This window comes from Macaca mulatta, chromosome 19, assembly GCF_049350105.2.
Source record: "Macaca mulatta isolate MMU2019108-1 chromosome 19, T2T-MMU8v2.0, whole genome shotgun sequence".
NCBI classification, from domain to species: Eukaryota; Metazoa; Chordata; class Mammalia; order Primates; family Cercopithecidae; genus Macaca; species Macaca mulatta.
Window position 1 is genome coordinate 60,864,364 of NC_133424.1, and position 20,384 is coordinate 60,884,747.

General features: G+C 52.1%; 1 protein-coding gene across 2 annotated transcripts in view; it reads left to right on the forward strand.

Annotated features, from left to right (window-relative positions):
* Positions 1-20,384, forward strand: part of GRIN2D (glutamate ionotropic receptor NMDA type subunit 2D) — a 57,470-nt gene that overhangs the window by 16,932 nt on the left and 20,154 nt on the right. For both annotated transcript variants that reach the window (XM_015124463.3, XM_077980460.1), the window contains 7 exons: positions 3,646-3,760; positions 4,012-4,223; positions 4,504-4,672; positions 5,488-5,641; positions 9,046-9,171; positions 9,374-9,603; positions 11,875-12,035. In XM_015124463.3, coding sequence (XP_014979949.2) covers positions 3,646-3,760; positions 4,012-4,223; positions 4,504-4,672; positions 5,488-5,641; positions 9,046-9,171; positions 9,374-9,603; positions 11,875-12,035 — 1,167 coding nt within the window. The remainder of the gene's footprint in view (positions 1-3,645; positions 3,761-4,011; positions 4,224-4,503; positions 4,673-5,487; positions 5,642-9,045; positions 9,172-9,373; positions 9,604-11,874; positions 12,036-20,384) is intronic.

The window sequence follows — 20,384 nt, forward strand, 5'->3', positions numbered from 1 at the left end:
TGGAACATAGTGGGCAAGGAGAAGGAAGGTATGAGTAGTGGATGGAGAGGGTTGCAGGGCCCAGCTTGTGAAGGGCCTTTAGACCAGGGGCAGGGGTTTGGACTTCATTATTCATTTATTTATTTAGTTTGAGACAGAGTCTCACTCTGTTGCCTGGCTGGAGTGCAGTGGTGCGATCTTGACTCACTGCAACCTCAACCTCCCTCCCGGGTTTAAGTGATTCTCCTGCCTCAGTCTCCCAAGTAGCTGGGATTACAGGTGCCCACCACCATGCCTGGCTAATTTTTGTATTTTTAGTAGAGACGAGGTTTCACCATGTTGGCCAGGCTGGTCTCAAACTCCTGCCCCCCTCAGCCTCCCAAAGTGCTGGGATTACAGGCGTGAACCACCACGCCCAGCCTGGACTTGATTCTGAGAGTAGTGGGGAGTTCACCGGAAGTAGTATTCCAGTCAGGAAACAGCATGTGCAACAACCCAGAGGGGAGAGAAACTTGGGCAGATGGTGGGACCACAATAGTTCCGAGCAGATGAAGGCCACAGAATTAGGAGTCAGAGTGACAGGCCTGGCATGGTGGCTCACGCCAGTAATCCCAGCACTTTGGGAGGCCGACGTGCAGATCACGTGGTCAAGAGATTGAGAGCATCCTGGCCAACATGGCAAAACCCCATCTCTACTAAAAATACACAGATTAGCCAGTTGCGGTGGTGTGTGCCTGTAATCCCAGCTACTCAGGAGGCTGAGGCAGGATAACCGCTTGAACCTGGGAGTCGGAGGTTGCAGTGAGCCCAGATCATGCTACTGCACTCCAGCCTGGGCGACAGAGTGAGACTCTGAATAAAAAAAAAAAAAAAAATGGAGTCAGAGTGGTGACAAGGCTGGGAGCTGGGTGGCACCAGGCCTTTGCCTTCAATGCCTGGTTGAGAGGCCTGGATCTGTTCCACAGCACTGGCAAGCCAGGGGTGGGTGATGAGCAGGAGATGGGTGGCATGAATTTTGGGTATAGAAAGATGCCTCTGGGACCTGGTGGGGAACAGACTGGAGTAGAGAGATTGGAGGCTGGAGCCCAGGCAGGAGGCTGGGATGAGGGCCTAGGAGGGCTGTGGGGAGGCACAGAAGAAGACAGAGCAGAGAAAGCCCCAGCCCAGGAAGAAGGAGACTTGAGGACAGATGGGCTGGGTAGGGGGAGGGAAGAAGGCAGCTGAGAGTCTAGTCCAGTGACGGGGTGGATGACATGAGAGGCAGTCAGAGTATACAAGGCAATGTTGCATAGTGAAGATATCGAGGAGTCCAAGGACACCCCCTGCTATCCCTGGCCCTGGGCACTTCTACCCGGAGGAGGAGACGTTTGAGCTCAGTCTTTAAGACAGATACAGTTGGTCAAGGCCGGGAGCAGTGGCTCATGCCAGTAATCCCAGCACTTTGGGAGGCCAAAGCAAGTAGATCATCTGAGTTTGGGAGTTTATGATTAGCCTGGGAGACATGTTGAAACCTTGTCTCTACTAAAAATACAAAAATTAAAGTTAGTTGGGTGTGGCGGTGCACATTTAAAGTCCTAGCAGCTCTTCAGGTGGCTGAGGTGGAAGGGTCACTTGAGCCTGTGAGGCAGAGGTTGCAGTGAGCCAAGATCATGCCATTGCACTCCGATCTGGGTGACAGAGTGAGACCCCATCTCAAAACAATAATAATAATAATAATAGGCCGGGCGCGGTGGCTTACGCCTGTAATCCCAGCACTTTGGGAGGCCGAGGTGAGCGGATCACAAGTTCAGGAGTTCAAGACCAGCCTGACCAACATGGTGGAACCCCGTCTCTACTAAAAATACAAAATTAGCCGGGCGTGGTGGCATAGCTAATCCCAGCTACTCAGGAGGCTGAGGCAGGAGAATCGCTTGGACCTGGGAGGCGGAGGTTGCAGCAAGCTGAGATGGCACCACTGCACTCCAGCCTGGGTGACAGAGCAAGACTCCATCTCAATAAATAAATAAATAAATAAATAAGAAGAAGAATTGGTCAGGATAAGGGGTGGTATAAGGGTTTTCAGGCAGAAAGAACAGCATCTGCAAAGGCCTAGAGATAAGAAATCTCTTGACATGTTTGGGAGACACCTTGCAACCAGTGTTGACACAGAAAAAAAAAAAAGAATTTTGGGGTGAAAAGAGTTGGAGAGTGGGAAAGTCTCAGATATGCGGCTTCAGAGGAAGGCAAAGCCAGAACAAAAACGGACTCTCGGGGCTTGGCACAGCAATTCACGCCTGTAATCCCACCACGGTGGGAGGCTGAGGTGGGAGGATCACTTGAACTCAGGAGGTCAAGACGAGCTCGGGAGAAATAGTGAGATTCTATCTCTACTTAAAAAAAAGAAAAGAAAAAAGAAAAAGAAAAGAAAAAGAGGCGGGCCAGGCCAGGCGCAGTGGCTCACGCTTGTAATCCCAGCACTTTGGGAGGCTGAGGCGGGCGGATCACCTGAGGTCATGAGTTCAAGACCACCCTGGTCAACATGGTGAAACCCCATCTCTACTAAAAATACAAAAAATTAGCTGGGCATGGTGGTGGGCGCCTGTAATCCCAGCTACTCGGGAGGCTGAGGCAGGATAATTGCTTCAACTTGGGAGGCAGAGGTTGCAGTGAGCCGAGATCATGCCGTTGCACTCTAGCCTGGGCAACAAGAGCAAAACTCTGTTTCAAAAAAAAAAAAAAAATGCATTAAAAAAACAAAAAAAGAAAGAGGCGGGGCACAGTGGCTTATGCCTGTAATCCCAGCACTTTGGGAGACTGAGGCAGGTGGATCATATGAAGTCAGGAGTTCTAGACCAGCCTGGCCAACGTGGTGGAACCCCGTCTCTACTAAAAATACAAAAATTAGCCGGGCGCGGTGGCTCAAGCCTGTAATCCCAGCACTTTGGGAGGCCGAGACGGGCGGATCACGAGGTCAGGAGATCGAGACCATCCTGGCTAACACGGTGAAACCCCGTCTCTACTAAAAATACAAGAAAAATTAGCCGGGCGAGGTGGCGGGCGCCTGTAGTCCCAGCTACTCGGGAGGCTGAGGCAGGAGAATGGCGTGAACCCGGGAGGCGGAGCTTGCAGTGAGCCGAGATCGCGCCACTGCACTCCAGCCTGGGGCACAGAGCAAGACTCCGTCTCAAAAAAAAAAAAAAAAAAAAAAAAACCAAAAATTAGCTGGACATGGTGGTGCACACCTACAATCCCAGCTACTTAGAAGGCTGAGGCAGGAGAATCACTTGAACCCAGGAGGTGGAGGTTGCAGTGAGTGAAGATCACGCCCACTGCACTTCAGCCTGGGCGACAGAGCAAGACTTTGTCTAAAAAAAATTTTTTTTAAAAACTGGGAAAAATAGTCAAATCCCATCTGTGCTTTAAAAAAGAAAGAAAGAACAAAAGGGGACTCTAGGGCCTCAACTCCAAGCTGAGAGTCTGGAACCTTATCCTGGGGTCACTGGGCAGCCAAAGGGAGGGTGCTAAGCAGGGAAGGAGTATATTCGCGTTTCTGAGCCCTTGGAGGTGAAAGAGGAGAGATTCCAGCTCGGGGCTGGGGCTGATGGGTAGAAGGGGGACTTTCTCTGCCTTCAGCTGCCAAGGTCCAGCCCAGGTCCCAGCACGTCTCCTTTCCCTCCTCCTGGGCAGGTACTTCATGAACATCACGTGGGATAACCGGGATTACTCCTTCAATGAGGATGGCTTCCTAGTAAACCCCTCCCTGGTGGTCATCTCCCTCACCAGAGACAGGACGTGGGAGGTGGTGAGTCACAGCCCAGACCTCGGGCATGGCAGAGGGCCTGGACTCCTGCATCCCGGCAGAGGGGGTTCTGAGGTCCTGGACTAAGAGGGAGGAGGAGACAGGGAGCCTGGACTCCTGGGTCCTGGGATCTGAAGGTGGGAGGGGCTCCTGGATCTTGGAGGAAGCTGCTGCCCACACACCTAGGTCTGAGGAAGAGGATCATAATGGCCAGGATACACCAGGAAGCCTGACTCTCCTTCCCTTTTGCCAAGGTGGGCAGCTGGGAGCAGCAGACGCTCCGCCTCAAGTACCCGCTGTGGTCCCGCTATGGTCGCTTCCTGCAGCCAGTGGACGACACGCAGCATCTCACGGTGGCCACGCTGGAGGAGAGGCCGTTTGTCATCGTGGAGCCTGCAGACCCCATCAGTGGCACCTGCATCCGAGACTCCGTCCCCTGCCGGAGCCAGCTCAACCGAACCCACAGGTGACAGCTCGGGATCCAGGAGTTCCGGCTCCAAAACCCTCCTCCCGTGAAGCCCAGTAGTCCGGGCCCCCAGCCACCTCCTCCCTTGGGACCCAGGACCCACAAAGCCCTCCAGCTTGGTGACCTTGGGCAAACCTCAGAATTCTTTGAGCCTCAGTTTCCCCCTGAAAGCGCTAACCATAGTTTTAGCTGCTGCCTGTCCCTTCCTCCATATCCTCTCTTCATGGGAGAATCTGAGGAGGGGGTCCCCAAACTCCCCAAGCCTGGTCACTGCCCGCAGCCCTCCACCGGATGCCCCCCGCCCGGAAAAGCGCTGCTGCAAGGGTTTCTGCATCGACATTCTGAAGCGGCTGGCGCACACCATCGGCTTCAGCTACGACCTCTACCTGGTCACCAACGGCAAGCACGGAAAGAAGATCGATGGCGTCTGGAACGGCATGATCGGGGAGGTGAGGGGGTGGACGGGAGGCAGGGAATCTTCAGGGCGGAGTGAAGAGGTGGGCACCGCCCGGCGCGGAGGCTCACACCTGTAATCCTGGCACTTTGGGAAGTCGAGGCGGGCCAATTGCCTGAGCTCAGGGGTTCGAGGCCAGCTTGGGCAACACAGTGAAACCCCGTCTCTACTAAAATACAAAAAATAAGCCATGCGTGGGGGCAGGCGCCTGTAATCCCAGCTACTCGGGAGGCTGAGGCAGGAGAATTGCTTGAACCTGGGAGGCGGAGATCGCGCCACTGCACTCCAGCCTGGGCACGGAGCGAGATGCCGTCTCAAAAAAAAAATTTAAAACAAGAGGCGGGCACCCTGGGGTAGGGGCGCGGCCAAATGGAGGAAACACCTGATTCGGAGCCTGGGGCGGGGCCGCGGGAAGGACAGGCCTTGGAACAAGGGGCGGGATCAGGCGGTGTCAGGGGCGGGGCTTGGAGGAGGGACTTTGGGGCAGAGGAGGCGGGGCTAGGAGGGTGGGACTCCTAGGAGAAGAGGGTGGGGCCGGGAAGATGTGGACCAAGGCCTTGAGGACTTTCTGGGAGCAGCGGGCTAGGACGCGGGCTACCAATTCCCAATCTTTTTCCCCATCTCTCACCTCCGCCCTTCCTTTCCCCACTCTGCGTCCCCCTCCCTCCTCACCCACCCCGCAATCCCTTTTAGCCCTTTCCCTCACCCTGTCACTGATCTGCTCCCGGGGCCCGTCTCTGCCCGCCGTCCGTGTCAGTCTGTCCGCTTGAGCCAGGTTCCCTCGCCCACTCCTCATCGCCCCCACCCCAGGTGTTCTACCAGCGCGCAGACATGGCCATCGGCTCCCTTACCATCAACGAGGAGCGCTCCGAGATCGTGGACTTCTCCGTCCCCTTCGTGGAGACCGGCATCAGCGTCATGGTGGCGCGCAGCAATGGCACGGTGTCCCCCTCGGCCTTCCTCGGTAAGCTGGGGCCCTGGGACAGGGAGCCAGCCCTAGGCAAAGTAGCTGCCCCCAACCGTGTGGGCCCTGGGATCAGAAAACCTGGGTTCCCGGTATCATGGATACTGAACCCCCAATGCAACTTCGGTGAAGTGACATCATTTCTGAGCCTCAGTTTCCTAATCTACAAGATGGAAGAAATAATTTCCCTACCCAGAAGACATTTTGTCAAGAGGCTAAAGAAGCTTGAACTCAGGAGCCGTCTCTTGCACTGCAGCTTCCAAACGCTGCACCTGGTTTATATCCATAAGGTTGAATTATTTTTTCTCAAAGAGAGCCCTCCAAATTGTGCAAGCTTCAGGCCCCACAAAACCCAAGTGTTTTGCTGTACCTAGGTATAAGACGAAGAGAACAAATTAGCATGGTACCAATACCTTGTAAGCACTTAAGTCACCATCAGTGTTTACTGAGCACCTACTATGTGCCAGGCAGTGGGCTCCACACTGGGAACACAGTGGCAAAGGAGGAAGGCACAAATCCCTGTCCGCTAGGATCTCTCAGCCTTGTGAAGGAGACAGAAGATAAACTTCTCTCTCTCTCTCTCTTTTTTTTTTTGAGACAGAGTCTCACTCTGTCGCCCAGGCTGGAATGCAGTTGCAGTGGCATAATCTCGGCTCATTGCAACCTCAACCTCCTTCCTGGGTTCAAGCGATTCTCCTGCCTCAGCCTCCCAAGTAACTGGGATTACAGGGAAGCACCACCACGCCTGGCCAATTTTTGTATTTTTAGTAGAGACGGGGTTTCACCACGGTGGCCAGGTTAGTCTCAAACTCCTGACCTTAGGTGATCCTCCCACCTCAGCCTCCCAAAATGCTGGGATTACAGGCGTGAGCCACTGAACCTGGACAAGGGTTTTAACTACAGAGATGGTGTGGGGATATATAATGAGATTTAGGTTTTTAAAATATCCAGCTCTAGGCCGGGCGCGGTGGCTCAAGCCTGTAATGCCAGCACTTTGGGAGGCCAAGACGGGCGGATCACGAGGTCAGGAGTTCGAGACCATCCTGGCTAACACGGTGAAACCCCGTCTCTACTAAAAAATACAAAAAACTAGCCAGGCGAGGTGGCGGGCGCCTGTAGTCCCGGCTACTCGGGAGGCTGAGGCAGGAGAATGGCGTAAAAACCGGGGAGGCAGAGCTTGCAGTGAGCTGAGATCCGGCCACTGCACTCCAGCCTGGGCGACACAGCGAGACTCCGTCTCAAAAAAATAAAAAATAAAAAATAAAATAAAATAAAATAAAATAAAATATCCAGCTCTGTGTAATCCCAGCTACTCTGGAGGCTGAGGTGTAAGGAAGGCTTGAACCCAGGAGGCAGAGGTTGCAGTGAGCCAAGATGGCACCACTGCACTCCAGCCTGGATGTCAGAGCCAGACTCTTATCTCAAAAAAAGAAAAAAGAAAAAAATTCCAGTTTGTGGAAGCAAGTGGCTGGTGGAGATGCTACTGCAAGGCTCATGCCAGAGACAGAGTGGGGGTGTGCAATAGGAAGGTGACAACAGACAGACGCAGAGTGTGGTTAGGGAGCTGCCCACCAGATGGGCTGGTGGCTTTGGGATGGATAGGGTAGATGGCCCATTGCTGAGCCAGAGAAGCGTGCCTCCGCCAAGGGTAACAGTGCTTGTCAGTTTCCACTTGCTCTCTGAAGTGTGAGCAAAGCTCCTGGGAGAGGGGAGGGGCTGGAAGAAGAGCCATCCCTTCCTTTGTATTTTGTTTTCTGTTTATTTTGCCCAACGGTGTCTCCTGTGGCCTCCTCTTTGCACCAAGGTCTCTGCAGGGCGCACTGAGAAGCACCACGTGGGGCCCCTGTTTGCAGGCAGCACACTGCAGGGGAGTGACAAGGTCCTATTTATGCCCCACCAAGTTGCCCAGCAGAGGTGACAGGCGTGTCCCCAGCTGCCGCAGTGACAGTCCAGGGTGCTGACCTTGCTGTGACGGGGGCAGTCCTGGCAGCTCACACTTGGCCCTGGGAAGTTGAATCACCTGGTCCTAACCTCAATGAAATGGTGATTTGGGTTTATTGCTGGTGAGCTCCAGGGGCGACACACGGTTATCGAATGTGAGGAGGGGACCCGTAAATGGGAGGTTGTCTAGGACAGTGCAGGGTGTTACCTCTAGCAGGGGCACTTAGGAGACAAGTAAGAGAGGGTGTCGCTGGTTCAGGCACCTACGAGTTCTCTCTTTTTTTTTTTTTTTTTTGAGACAGAGTCTTGCTCTGTCACCCAGGCTGGAGTGCAATGGCACGATTTCAGCTCACTGCAATCTCCACCTCCTGGGTTCAAGCAATTCTCCTGCTTCAGCCTCCTGAATAGCTGGGACTACAGGCATCCACCACGATGCCCAGCTAATTTTGTATTTTTAGTAGAGATGGGGTTTCACCATGTTGGCCAGGCTGGTCTTCAACTCCTGACCTTAGGTGATGCTCCCACCTCAGCCTCCCAAAGTGCTGGGATTACAGGTGCGAACCACCACACCCAGCCACCTGTGAGTTCTGAGTAGTTAAAGCATGGGTGATTGACAGAGTGATTAGGCCAGGGAGGAGAGTGTGACAAGGCTGAGTGGCAGGGACTTTGTCCTGGGGGTGCTAGGAAGCCCGGGGAGGGCTGTAAGCAGGGGAGGGGCCAGGTCGTCTCTGTGCTGTGTGGGGGATAGGCTGTAGGAGACAGACAGGAGCTCAGGACACTGGGGAAATGGTTGGTGGGAGATGAGGCCTGAGCCCTGTTGGCCATGAGAATGGAAAAGAGAGGCCCAAGTAGCATCAGGGGCAGGAGTGTGGGGCTGGAGACTGACAGGCTGTGGCCAGCGAGGGAGAGGGAGGGAGGATGGCACATGGGGTTTGGGCCTGTGACTGGGTGGATGGTGGGGCTCCCATCATGGAGAGCATGGGAGCTAGTCTGGGCTCAGCATGGGACATGATGAATGGCCTGGGGGGATGGCTGGGGTAGGTGGAGGCTTGGGCCTGTGACTCAGGAAACATTTAGGAGACAGTTTCTATTTGTGGCTGAAACCACAGACATGCCTGCGATGGCTCTCTTTGAGAATGGCTGCTTCTTAGGGGTCTGGGTGAGCCATAAGACTATCTCAGAGATGGAGAAACAGAGATAGGGCCAGAATAGGATGGGGTCAGATCTGGGCTGCACCTTGTTCACCTTCAGGTAGTACCCTAGGTGTTTTTTTGTTTTGTTTTGTTTTTGTAGAGACAGGGTCTCACTATATTGGCCAGGCTGGTCTTGAACTCCAGGCATCAAGTGATCCTCCTGCCTCAGCCTCCCAAAGTTCTGGGAGTACAGGCGGGAGGCACCACCCCAGCCTCATTCCCTAGTCTTTTGCTTGGCTGAGCCATGACCACACACTCCCTTGTCCCCAGAGCCCTACAGCCCTGCCGTGTGGGTGATGATGTTCGTCATGTGCCTCACTGTGGTCGCCGTCACTGTTTTCATCTTCGAGTACCTCAGTCCTGTTGGCTACAACCGCAGCCTGGCCACGGGCAAGCGTGAGTCCCCCTTCCTCCATCCCCCTGCCTCGGAGCTCCCGAACCACAGAGAGAGAACTACATTTCCCAGCAGCCCCTGGCAGGGGGGGGGTCAAGCTAGGGCGCCAGATGCCTTGAGGGCCACTGGGAATTGTAGTTCTTCCTTTTGCTCCCTTATTGAGGAGGGATTTGGGGTCCATGTCCACGTCCTGGCCCCCTGCAGGCCCTGGCGGCTCAACCTTCACCATTGGGAAATCCATCTGGCTGCTTTGGGCCCTGGTGTTCAATAATTCAGTGCCCGTGGAGAACCCCCGGGGAACCACCAGCAAAATCATGGTGCTGGTGTGGGCCTTCTTCGCCGTCATCTTCCTCGCCAGCTACACAGCCAACCTGGCCGCCTTCATGATCCAGGAGGAGTACGTGGATACCGTGTCCGGGCTCAGTGACCGCAAGGTGTGTGTGGGTCCAGGGATAGGCTGGGGCTGGAGGTCACAGAGCTTGGCATGTGGTAGATTAGAGGGGATTCTTGCGGGGGAGGGAGTGGGGGGAGGGCGGGAAGGGGTCTCTGAATTCCAGAATGGTAGAATGGAATGTTGTGGATGGAGAAAGAACACGGTTCACGATGCGCCATTTTAAATATTCCTAGGGAAGAGGGTGTCCTTGAATGTTCTAGGGGCAGTTGTGCCAAATGGAATATTCTAGAACCAGTGCTTCTCTCAAACTGTGAGGAAGGATTAATTTTTGAAACTTCTAAGGCCGGGTGTGGTGGCTCACGCCTGTAATCCCAACACTTTGGGAGGCTGAGGTGGGCAGATCACGAGGTCAGGAGATCGAGACCATCCTGGCTAACACGTGAAACCCCCTCTCTTCTAAAAGTACAAAAAATTAGCCGGGCGTGGTGGCGGGCGCCTGTAGTCCCAGTTACTCCGGAGGCTGAGGCAGGAGAATGGCGTGAATCCAGAAGGTGGAGCTTGCAGTGAGCCGAGATGGCACCACTGCACTGCAGCCAGGGCCACAGAGTGAGACTCCGTCTCAAAAATAAAAATAAAAAAAGAAAGAAAGAAACTTCTAGTCTATTACAGACAATGCTTTTGTAAAATTCAACGGAAATGAATTATTAGAAAAGTAAAATAAGGTGTAAAACCAAGACAGACAAAAGTCAAACCTGGCTAGGCACCGTGGCTCACACCTGTAATCCCAGCACTTTGGGAGGCCGAGGTGGGTGGATCACCTGAGGTCAGGAGTTTGAGACCAGCCTGGCCAACATAGTGAAACCTTGTCTCTACTAAAAATACAAAAATTAGCCAGGTGTGGTGGTGGGTTCCTGTAGTCCCAGCTACTCAGGAGGCTAAGGCGGGAGAATCGCTTGAACCAGGGAGGTGGAGGTTGCAGTGAGCCATGATTACACCACTGCACTCTAACCTGGGTGACACAGTGAGACTCTACCTCAAAAAAAGAGCCAAACTCATATTTTTATTTATTAGATTCAACAGACAAGTAACGATCCTGTCAAATCGTTCTAAATGCTCACTCCCTCCATTCCTGTACGCACCTCACTGCAATCACCATTTGTTGAGGGACTGGTGGTTTGCAGAGCACACTTTGAGACTAAAGTGATTAACCAGCTGGGTGACATGACCTATTAGAGGCTTGAGAAATCAGTTTGATGGGTTGCAATAAGCAGTTTTTGATGGAATGGTGTAGAATAGAATAGAATAGTTGACTGCATCTTATGTAGTAAGTTTGGTTTTGCAAAACTTGTTTTAGTTGGCTGGGTGCGGTGGCTCATACCTGTAATCCCAGCACTTTGAGAGGCCAAGGCGGGCGGATCCCCTGAGGTCGGGAGTTTGAGACCAGCCTGGCTAACATGGAGAAACCCATCTCTACTAAAAATACAAAATTAGCTGGGCATGGTGGCGGGCACCTGTAATCCCAGCTACTTGGGAGGCTGAGGCAGGAGAATCGCTTGAACCTGGGAGGTGGAGGTTGCAGTGAGCCAAGATTGCCCATTGCACTCCAGCCTGGCAACAAGAGCGAGACTCCGTTTAAAAAAAAAAAAAAAAGTGAGGCCGGGCGCGGTGGCTAACGCCTGTAATCCCAGCAGTTTGGGAGGCCGAGGCGGGCGGATCATGAGGTCAGGAGATCGAGACCATCCTGGCTAACACGGTGAAACCCCGTCTCTACTAAAAAATACAAAAAATTAGCAGGGCGAGGTGGCGGGCACCTGTAGTCCCAGCTACTCGGGAGGCTGAGGCAGGAGAATGGCGTGAACCCGGGAGGCGGAGCTTGCAGTGAGCCGAGATCGTGCCACTGCACTCCAGCCTGGGCGACAGAGCGGAACTCCGTCTCAAAAAAAAAAATTAAATAAATAAATAAATAGTGAACTATTTCTGAACGGATTGGTAAATAGCAACAGGCCGCAGCTCCTGCCATGCCAGTCTCTGCCCCCGGGATCTCCAGTGATTCAGTAAGTGAAGGCTTAATGCCTGGCACATCAGGGGCCTCAGCGAGGCTTCTCATGAACTTTTGGATTACGTGTCTGCAACTGTGTGTGCTGGGTGGGAGTGAAAAAGCATTTCCTAAGGTAGTGAGCAAGTGCTGAGAAATACGGAATACTTCTGGGACCGGGGTGTCTGCCAGATAGCGGGTGTCTCTCAGAACGGGGGCTTTGTGTTAGGGATGTCCCTGCGGAGGGTGCCCTAATCACTCCCCATTCTGCCCCAGTTCCAGAGGCCCCAGGAGCAGTACCCGCCCCTGAAGTTTGGGACCGTGCCCAACGGGTCCACGGAGAAGAACATCCGCAGCAACTATCCCGACATGCACAGCTACATGGTGCGCTACAACCAGCCCCGCGTAGAGGAAGCGCTCACTCAGCTCAAGGCAGGGTCAGCGCAGACTCGGGCCGGGGGTGGGGGTGGGGCCACTGGGGACCTGAGGATGCTCAGAGTTGGCAAGGGATCCAGGTTCATTCCTTCAGTCCCAGAGGTCAGCCCTGGGTGGGTCAGCTTGGGGGGTGGAGGTCACCCAGGGTGGAAGTGGACTCCTCCCAGGAATAGGTTCCTTGGGATATTTTCTGGGATGCAGTAGTTCTGGATTCTGGGGTGAGACTGACAGGGCTCAAATCTTTGCTCTTCCCCTTCTTGGCTTTGTGACCTTGGGCAAGTTACTCAGCCTCTCTGAACCTCTGTTTCCTCCTCTAAATGAGGATAACAAGAGTATCCCAACTGTAATGATCATAAGGTCGTTACAAGAATTATACTAGCAAGCCGGGCGCGGTGGTTCACGCCTGTAATCCCAGCACTTTCAGAGGCCAAGGCAGGTGGATCACGAGGTCAGGAGATCTAGACCATCCTGGTCAACATGGTGAAATCCCGTCTCTACTAAAAATACAAAAATTAGCTAGGCGTGGTGGCGCGCGCCTGTAGTCCCAGCTGCTCAGGAGGCTGAGGCAGGAGAAGAGCTTGAACCCGGGAGTTGGAGGTTACAGTGAGCCGAGATCATGCCACTGTACTCCAGCCTGGCAACAGAGCGAGACTTCATCTCAAAAAAAAAAAAAAGAAAAAAGGGAATTAAACTAGTTAATCCATTCAGAACATTTATTTATTTATTTAGAACAGTGCCCGGTGCACTGTTTGCTGATATTATCATTAGTTGTTTGCTGGTATTATCATTATCATTAGACCTGAACTCACTGGAATCAATGCTTGGATTGTGTTTCTTATCTTTTTACATCCCTTTCCCAGATCATAGGGATGAAGTTAAATTCAGAGGCCAGGTTCGGTAGCTCACGCCTATAATCTCAGCACTTTGGGAGACGGAGGTGGGCAGATCACCTGAGGTCAGGAGTTGGAGACCACCTGGCCAACATAGTGAAACCTCGTCTCTACTTAAAATACAAAAATTATGGCCGGGCACGGTGACTCACGCCTGTAATCCCAGCACTTTGGGAGGCGGGCGGATCACAAGGTCAGGAGATTGAGACCGTCCTGGCTAACACTATGAAACCCCGTCTCTACTAAAAAAAAAAAAAAATACAAAAAACTAGCCGGGCATGGTGGCGGGCGCCTGTAGTCCCAGCTACTCGGGAGGCTGAGGCAGGAGAAGGGCGTGAACCCGGGAGGTGGAGCTGGCAGTGAGCTGAGATCGTGCCACTGCACTCCAGCCTGGGCGACAGAGCAAGACTCCGTCTCGAGAAAAAAAAAAAAAAAATTAGGCTGGGTGTGGGGACAGGCACCTGTAATCCCAGCACTTTGGGAGGCCAAGACGGGAAGATCATTTGAGGTCAGGAGTTCGAGAACAGCCTGGCCAACATGGAGAAACCTTGTCTGTACTTAAAATACAAAAATTAGCCGGGCGTGGTGGTGGGCGCCTATAATCTCAGCAGCTTGGGAGGCTGAGGCAGGAGGATCACTTGAATGCAGGAGGCGGAGGTCGCAGTGAGCCGAGATTGCGCCACTGCATTCCAGCCTGGGCAACAGAGAGAGACTCCGTCTCAAAAAGAAAACAAAACAAAAAAAGTTGAGTTGAGGCTCCAAAGTGCAGCCCACGATTCCAACAAGGCTGAGCACAGTAACTCTGTCCCTGTCCTGCATTTACTTAGTCCTTCCGTGTGCACTCTTCTTCTCCTCTACTCTACGCCGGGCAGTGAACAAATAGACCCGATTCCTAGGTCTAGAGGTGGGAAATGAACAATAAACATGCAAACAGAAAAATCAAGATCTTTTCGGAAAGTGATGGTGAACTAGAGGGTGGCTGGGCTGGGATATTTTCACCAGGGTGTTCAGGGAAGGCTTCTCGGAGGAGGTGACATTTGTGCAGAGCCCTGCAGGAGGTGAAAGAGCTAGCCAGGTGGACTTCCGGAAGCAAAGCCTTCAGGTGGAGGAAACAGGGTGTGCAAAGGACCTGAGGAAGGTGTGGTGTTGGTTTACTGGAGGAACAGCAAGAAGGCCACTGTGGGTGAAGGGCAAGGAGCTGAGGTGAGAGAGTAGATGAGGGGAGGATTCTGGGCATGAGGCCAAGGTCAGGGCTGGACTTTACACTAAGGGCAGTGAGAAGCCTTGGGGAGTGGAGACTTTATGTAAGGAAGGGTACGATCTGATTTCTGTTTTTGTTTGTTTGTTTGGAGACAGGGTCTCACTCTGTCACCCAGGCTGGAGTGTAGTAGTTCGATCTCAGCTCACTGCAACCTCCCCGTCCCCTGGGTTCAAGCAATTCTCCCACCTCAGCCTCCTGAGTAGCTAGGATTACAGGCGTGCACTACTATGACTGGCTAACTTTTGTATTTTTGGTAGAGACGAGGTTTCACCATGTTGGTCAGGCTGGTCTTGAACTTCTGACATGAGGTGATCTGCCTGCCTCAGCCTCCTGAAGTTACGAGATTAGAGGTGTGAACCACCATGCCTGGCTTAAAAAATTTCTAATGCCCGTTGCAGTGGCTCACACCTGTAATCCTAAAGCTTCGTGAGGCCAGGGTGAGAGGATCACTTAAGACCAGGAGTTCAAGACCAGCCTGTGAAACATAGTGAGACCCCTTGACTCACCAAAAAAAAAAATTTTTTTTTTTTTTGAGATGGAGTCTTGCTCTGTCGCCTAGGTTGGAGTGCAGTGGTGCAATCTCGGCTCACTACAACCGCTGCCTCCCAGGTTTAAGTGATGCTCCTGACTCAGCCTCCCAAGGAGCTGGGACTACAGGCACCCGCCACCACACCCGGCTCATTTTTGTATTTTTAGTAGAGACGGCGTTTCACCATGTTGTTCAGGCTGGTCTGGAACTACTGACCTCAGGTGATCCACCTGCCTCAGCCTCCCAAAGTGTTGGGATTACAGGCGTGAGCCACCGCGCCTGGCTAACAAAACATTTTTTTTTTTTTTTTTTTTTTGAGACGGAGTCTCACGCTGCTGCCCAGGCTGGAGTGCAGTGGCGCGATCTCGGCTCACTGCAAGCTCCGCCTCCCGGGTTCCCGCCATTCTCCTGCCTCAGCCTCCTGAGTAGCTGGGACTACAGGCGCCCGCCACCGCGCCCGGCTAATTTTTTGTATTTTTAGTAGAGACGGGGTTTCACTGTGGTCTCGATCTCCTGACCTTGTGATCCGCCCGCCTCGGCCTCCCAAAGTGCTGGGATTACAGGCGTGAGCCACCGCGCCTGGCTAACAAAACATTTTTAAATTAGCCAGGCGTCATAGTGCGCACTTGTAGTCCCACCTACCTGGGAGGCTAAGGTCGAAGGATCATTGAGCCCAGGGGATGGAGGCTGCAGTGAGCTATGATTGCACCACTACACTCTAGCCTGGGTAACAGAGCAAGACCCTGTCTCAAAAAAAAAAAAAGAAAGAAAGAAAAATTTAAGAGCACCAACTTTATGCCAGGTATAGTTCCTGCACTGGATAACAACAGTTAACAAAATAGGTCAGTTCCCCACATTAGCTAGGAGTGCTTTAACAGACAGACGTTTCTTTATCTCTCCAATAAGAAGTCCAGGGCTGGCACGATAGCTTAAAAATACCATTAACAATCTCAAATCTGCCTGTAATCCCAGCATTTTGGTAGACTGAGGTGGGTGGCCTGGCCAACATGGTGAAATCCCATCTCTACTAAAAATACAAAAAGTTAGCTGGGTGTGGTGGCATACACCTGTAATCCCAGCTACTTGGGAGGCTGAGGCAGGAGAATCGCTTGAACCTGGGAGACGGAGGTTGTGATTAGCCGAGATCGTGCCTGCACTCTGGCCTGGGCAACAAGAGCAACACTCTGTTTCACAAAAAAAAAATGGGGCCCAGAACAACACCCCCTTGCCTGAGGCCTAAAATAGGTATTGAATTTGTAGAATTATAGACAGAGATGTCAACACACAGCACAGAACGGGAAAAGTAAAATTTTTTTTTTTTTTTTTTTTTTGAGACAGAGTCTCCCTCTGTGGCCCAGGCTGGAGTGCAGTGGCGTGAGCTGGGCTCACTGCAAGCTCCGCCTCCTGGGTTCACGCCATTCTCCTGCCTCAGCCTCCCAAGTAGCTGGGACTACAGGCGCCCACCACCACGCCCAGCTAATTTTTTGTATTTTTAGTAGAGACGGGGTTTCACTGTGTTAGCCAGGATGGTCTCGATCTCCTGACCTCGTGATCCACCCGCCTTGGCCTCCCAAAGTGCTAGGATTACAGGCGTGAGCCACCGCGCCCAGGGAAAAGTAAATTTTTTACATTGTGCGTTCATCCATCGATTCATTACTTTCAAGAAGTCCTTACCAAATACCTTGGATGTGTTCGGCTCTGTGCCAGATGCCTAGGTCCCTGGTAACTTGAAGCCTCCCTTCTAATGGAGGGAGGTGGAAAACACACAGATGTTATAAATATCTGCCAGGCGCGGTGGCTCAAGCCTGTAATCCCAGCACTTTGGGAGGCCGAGACGGGTGGATCACGAGGTCAGGAGATCGAGACCATCCTGGCTGACACGGTGAAACCCCGTCTCTACTAAAAAATACAAAAAACTAGCCGGGCGAGGTGGCGGGCGCCTGTAGTCCCAGCTACTTGGGAGGCTGAGTCAGGAGAATGGCGTGAACCCGGGAGGTGGAGCTTGCAGTGAGCCGAGATCCGGCCACTGCACTCCAGCCTAGGTGACAGAGTGAGACTCCGTCTCAAAAAAAATAAAAATAAAAATAAATAAATAAATAAATAAATAAATAAATATCTACCCCTTAAAGTATATCAGATCTTGAAACATGGAGTTTCTCTCTGGCCATCTTTTTGTTCAGCTCTGTTTGCTTCCAAGTTGCACCCCATCTAATTCCCTTCTCTCTGGAGGACGGTTTTCTACATCTCCCCATAGGATGCCCCATGGCCTGGGAGTTTCTCACAGCATCCTGGGGATGCTTAACAGCAGTGAGTTTAGAACCAGATGGAGGCCGGGCCCAGAGGCTCACGCTTACAATCCCAGCACTTTGGGAGGCTGAGGCGGGCGGATCACTTAAGGTCAGGAGTTCAAGACCAGCCTGGCCAACTTGGCGAAGCCCCATCTCTACTAAAAAGACAAAAATTAGCCAGGTGTGGTGGCGCACACCTGTAATCCCAGCTATTCCGTGGGCTGAGACGAGAGAATTGCTTAAATCCGGGAGGCGGAGGCTGCAGTGAGCCGAGATCGCGCCACTGCACTGCACTCCAGCGTGGGCGACAGAACAAGACTCTGTCGCAAAAAAAAAAAAAAAGAACCAGATGGTCCTGGGTTCCAATGGGAGCTACATCCCTTACTTGCTCCTGAGCCCGAATTTCCAACTCCCTATTACGGGGGTCAACAATCCCTCCTGCCCATCAAGTGGCTCTGGGCAACGGTTCCGTGTCACAGCCCCACATACTGAGGATCTGATTGGTCCAGCTTTGGGGGGAGGGTCAAGTGTCTATGCTAGCATGGACCAATCAGCAGCATGGTGGGGTGGGGCGTGGTCATGTGGTTCGCCCAGCTCATCTTCCGCATTCAAAGGTGCGAGGACCCTATGGGGAGGAAAAGCCTCACATTTGTCTCTAATCACCCTTCTTTCACCAGCCTCATGCCTTCTCGTCAGCTTTGAAGCTTGATGGGCTCCTCAGCCCTCTTCCCAGGGCTCCCCCATTTGGAGAGCCGTCTTGTGCCCGGCACCTGTAGTCTTCCTTCACATTCCCCTGCGTGGAGAATGAAGTTTTTCCTTCCTCAATTCCCTTTTCTCCCTTTCATTAATCAATTTCTTTGCCAACACTTGGTTATTGTCAAAATGAAGAACTGTCCCTCCCCCTTCCTTGATGTCAGTGGTTTGAGGGGTTTGCTTCTGTCCTTTTAGAGCAGTGCTGGGGAACCTCTGCATCATTTACAATTTTCTAGTAGACACACTGAAATTTATTTTTATTTTATTTTATTATTATTATTATTTTTTGAGACGGAGTCTCGCTCTGTCGCCCAGGCTGGAGTGCAGTGGCGCAATCTCGGCTCACTGCAAGCTCTGCCTCCCGGGTTCACGCCATTCTCCTGCCTCAGCCTCCCAGGTAGCTGGGACTACAAGCACCAGCCACTGCACCCGGCTAATTTTTTTTTTTTATTTTTTTTTTTATTTTTAGTAGAGACGGGGTTTCACCGTGTTAGCCAGGATGGTCTCGATCTCCTGACCTCATGATCCGCCTGTCTCGGCCTCCCAAAGTGCTGGGATTACAGGCGTGAGCCACTGCGCCCGGCCTGAAATTTACTTCATTTTTTTTTTTTTTTTTTTGACATGGAGTCTCATTCTCGCCCAGGCTAGAGTGCAGTGGTGCGATCTTGGCTCACTGCAACCTCCGCCTCCCGGGTTCAAGCAATTCCCTTCCCTCAGCCTTCCGAGTAGCTGGGAGTACAAGTATGTGCCACGATGCCTGGATAAGTTTTTTTTTTTTGTATTTTATTGTATGTATGTATATATATATATTTAGAAGTATGACTGTCACTTTATTGCTTTCTGTATAATTTTTTTTGTTTGTTTGTTTTTGTTTTGTTTTGTTTGAGACAGAGTCTCGCTCTGTCGCCCAGGCTGGAGTGCAGTGGCCGGATCTCAGCTCACTGCAAGCTCCGCCTCCTGGGTTTACGCCATTCTCCTGCCTCAGCCTCCCGAGTAGCTGGGACTACAGGTGCCCGCCACCTCGCCCGGCTAGTTTTTTGTATTTTTTTTAGCAGAGACGGGGTTTCACCATGTTAGCCAGGATGGTCTCGATCTCCTGACCTCGTGATCCGCCCGTCTCGGCCTCCCAAAGTGCTGGGATTACAGGCTTGAGCCACCACGCCCGGCCTTTTTTTTGTATTTTTAATAGAGATGGAGTTTCACCATGTTGGTCAGGCTGGTCTCGAACACCTCACCTCAGGTGATCTACCCATCTTGGCCTCCCAAAGTGCTGGGATTACAGGTTTGAGCTACCACACCTGGCCTCAAAATTTATTTTATGTACTCCAATAGTTCCAAAACGTTATTTTGACATGCAATCAATATAAAAATTAATAAGATGTTTTATGTTTTTATTGGTACTTTTTGGCAGGGGATCCAGTGTATAGTTATCCTCATGGCACATGTCAGTTCGAACTCGGTGTATTTCAAGAGCTCAATAACTACATCTGGCTAGGGGCTGTCACAACAGACTGTAGAACTAAAACTGTATTTTAAAAATATTTTCTGTTATTTTTCTTCCCTCCTTGCCTTCCTCTCTTCTCTTGTTCCTTTCTTCCTCTTCCTCCTTCTCTTCTTTCTCTCACTTGTCCTTTTTTCCCTTCGTCATCTCTTCCTTTGCTTTCCTTCACCCTCATGTCATTCAGGGTCTTCATGCCCTGGATCTAGATGACATTGGCTCCAACCCCTCTTGCTGAGAATTCTGCAAATTCCTGGGCTTCTCGCGGTCACCCTGGCTTCTAGCTCCTTTTTGCAGGATTTAATTCACTTTCTGGACCATCTCACTGGCCACAGTTTGTCTTCCCAGTTCCAGGGCCTATTACCAGAATTGGAACCCACCCCTCCCTTAATCCTCACATAAACCCCCACTGGCAGTAAGCGGGGCTGTGGACTGAAGACTGGGAACAGCACTGTCCTGTAGAATGAATGCGGCATGCATTGAAGTGTAATTCTAAGTTTTTAGTGGCCACATAAAAAGACCTAAAAAGAAGCAGGTGGCCGGGCACGGTGGCTCACGCCTGTAATCCCAGCACTTTGTGAGGCCGGGGTGGGTATATCACCTGAGGTCAGGAGTTAGAGACCAGCTTGGCCAACATGGTGAAACCCTGTCTCTACTAAAAATACAAAAATTAGCCCTGCTGTGGTGGCACGTGCCTGTAATCCCAGCTAATCAGGAGGCTGAGGTAGGAGAATCGCTTGAACCCGGGAGGCAGAGGTTGATTAGTGTGCCGTGATCACACTACTGCACTCCAGCCTGGGTGACAGAGTAAGACTCAGTCTCGAAAAAAAAAAAAGAAGAAGAAGCAGGTGAAGCCGGGCTAGGTGGCTCACACCTGTAATCCCAGTACTTTGGGAGGCCAAGGCAGGTGGATCACTTGAGGTCAGGAGTTCGAGACCAGCCTGACCAATATGGTGAAACCCGGTCTCTACTAAAAATACAAAAATTAGCTGGGCATGGTGGCGGGTGCTTGTAATCTCAGCTACTTGGGAGGCTGAAGCAGAAGAATTGCTTGAACCCGGGAGGCGGAGGTTGTAATGAGCCGAGATCGGGCCACTGTACTCCAGCCTGGGCGACAAAACGAGACTTCATC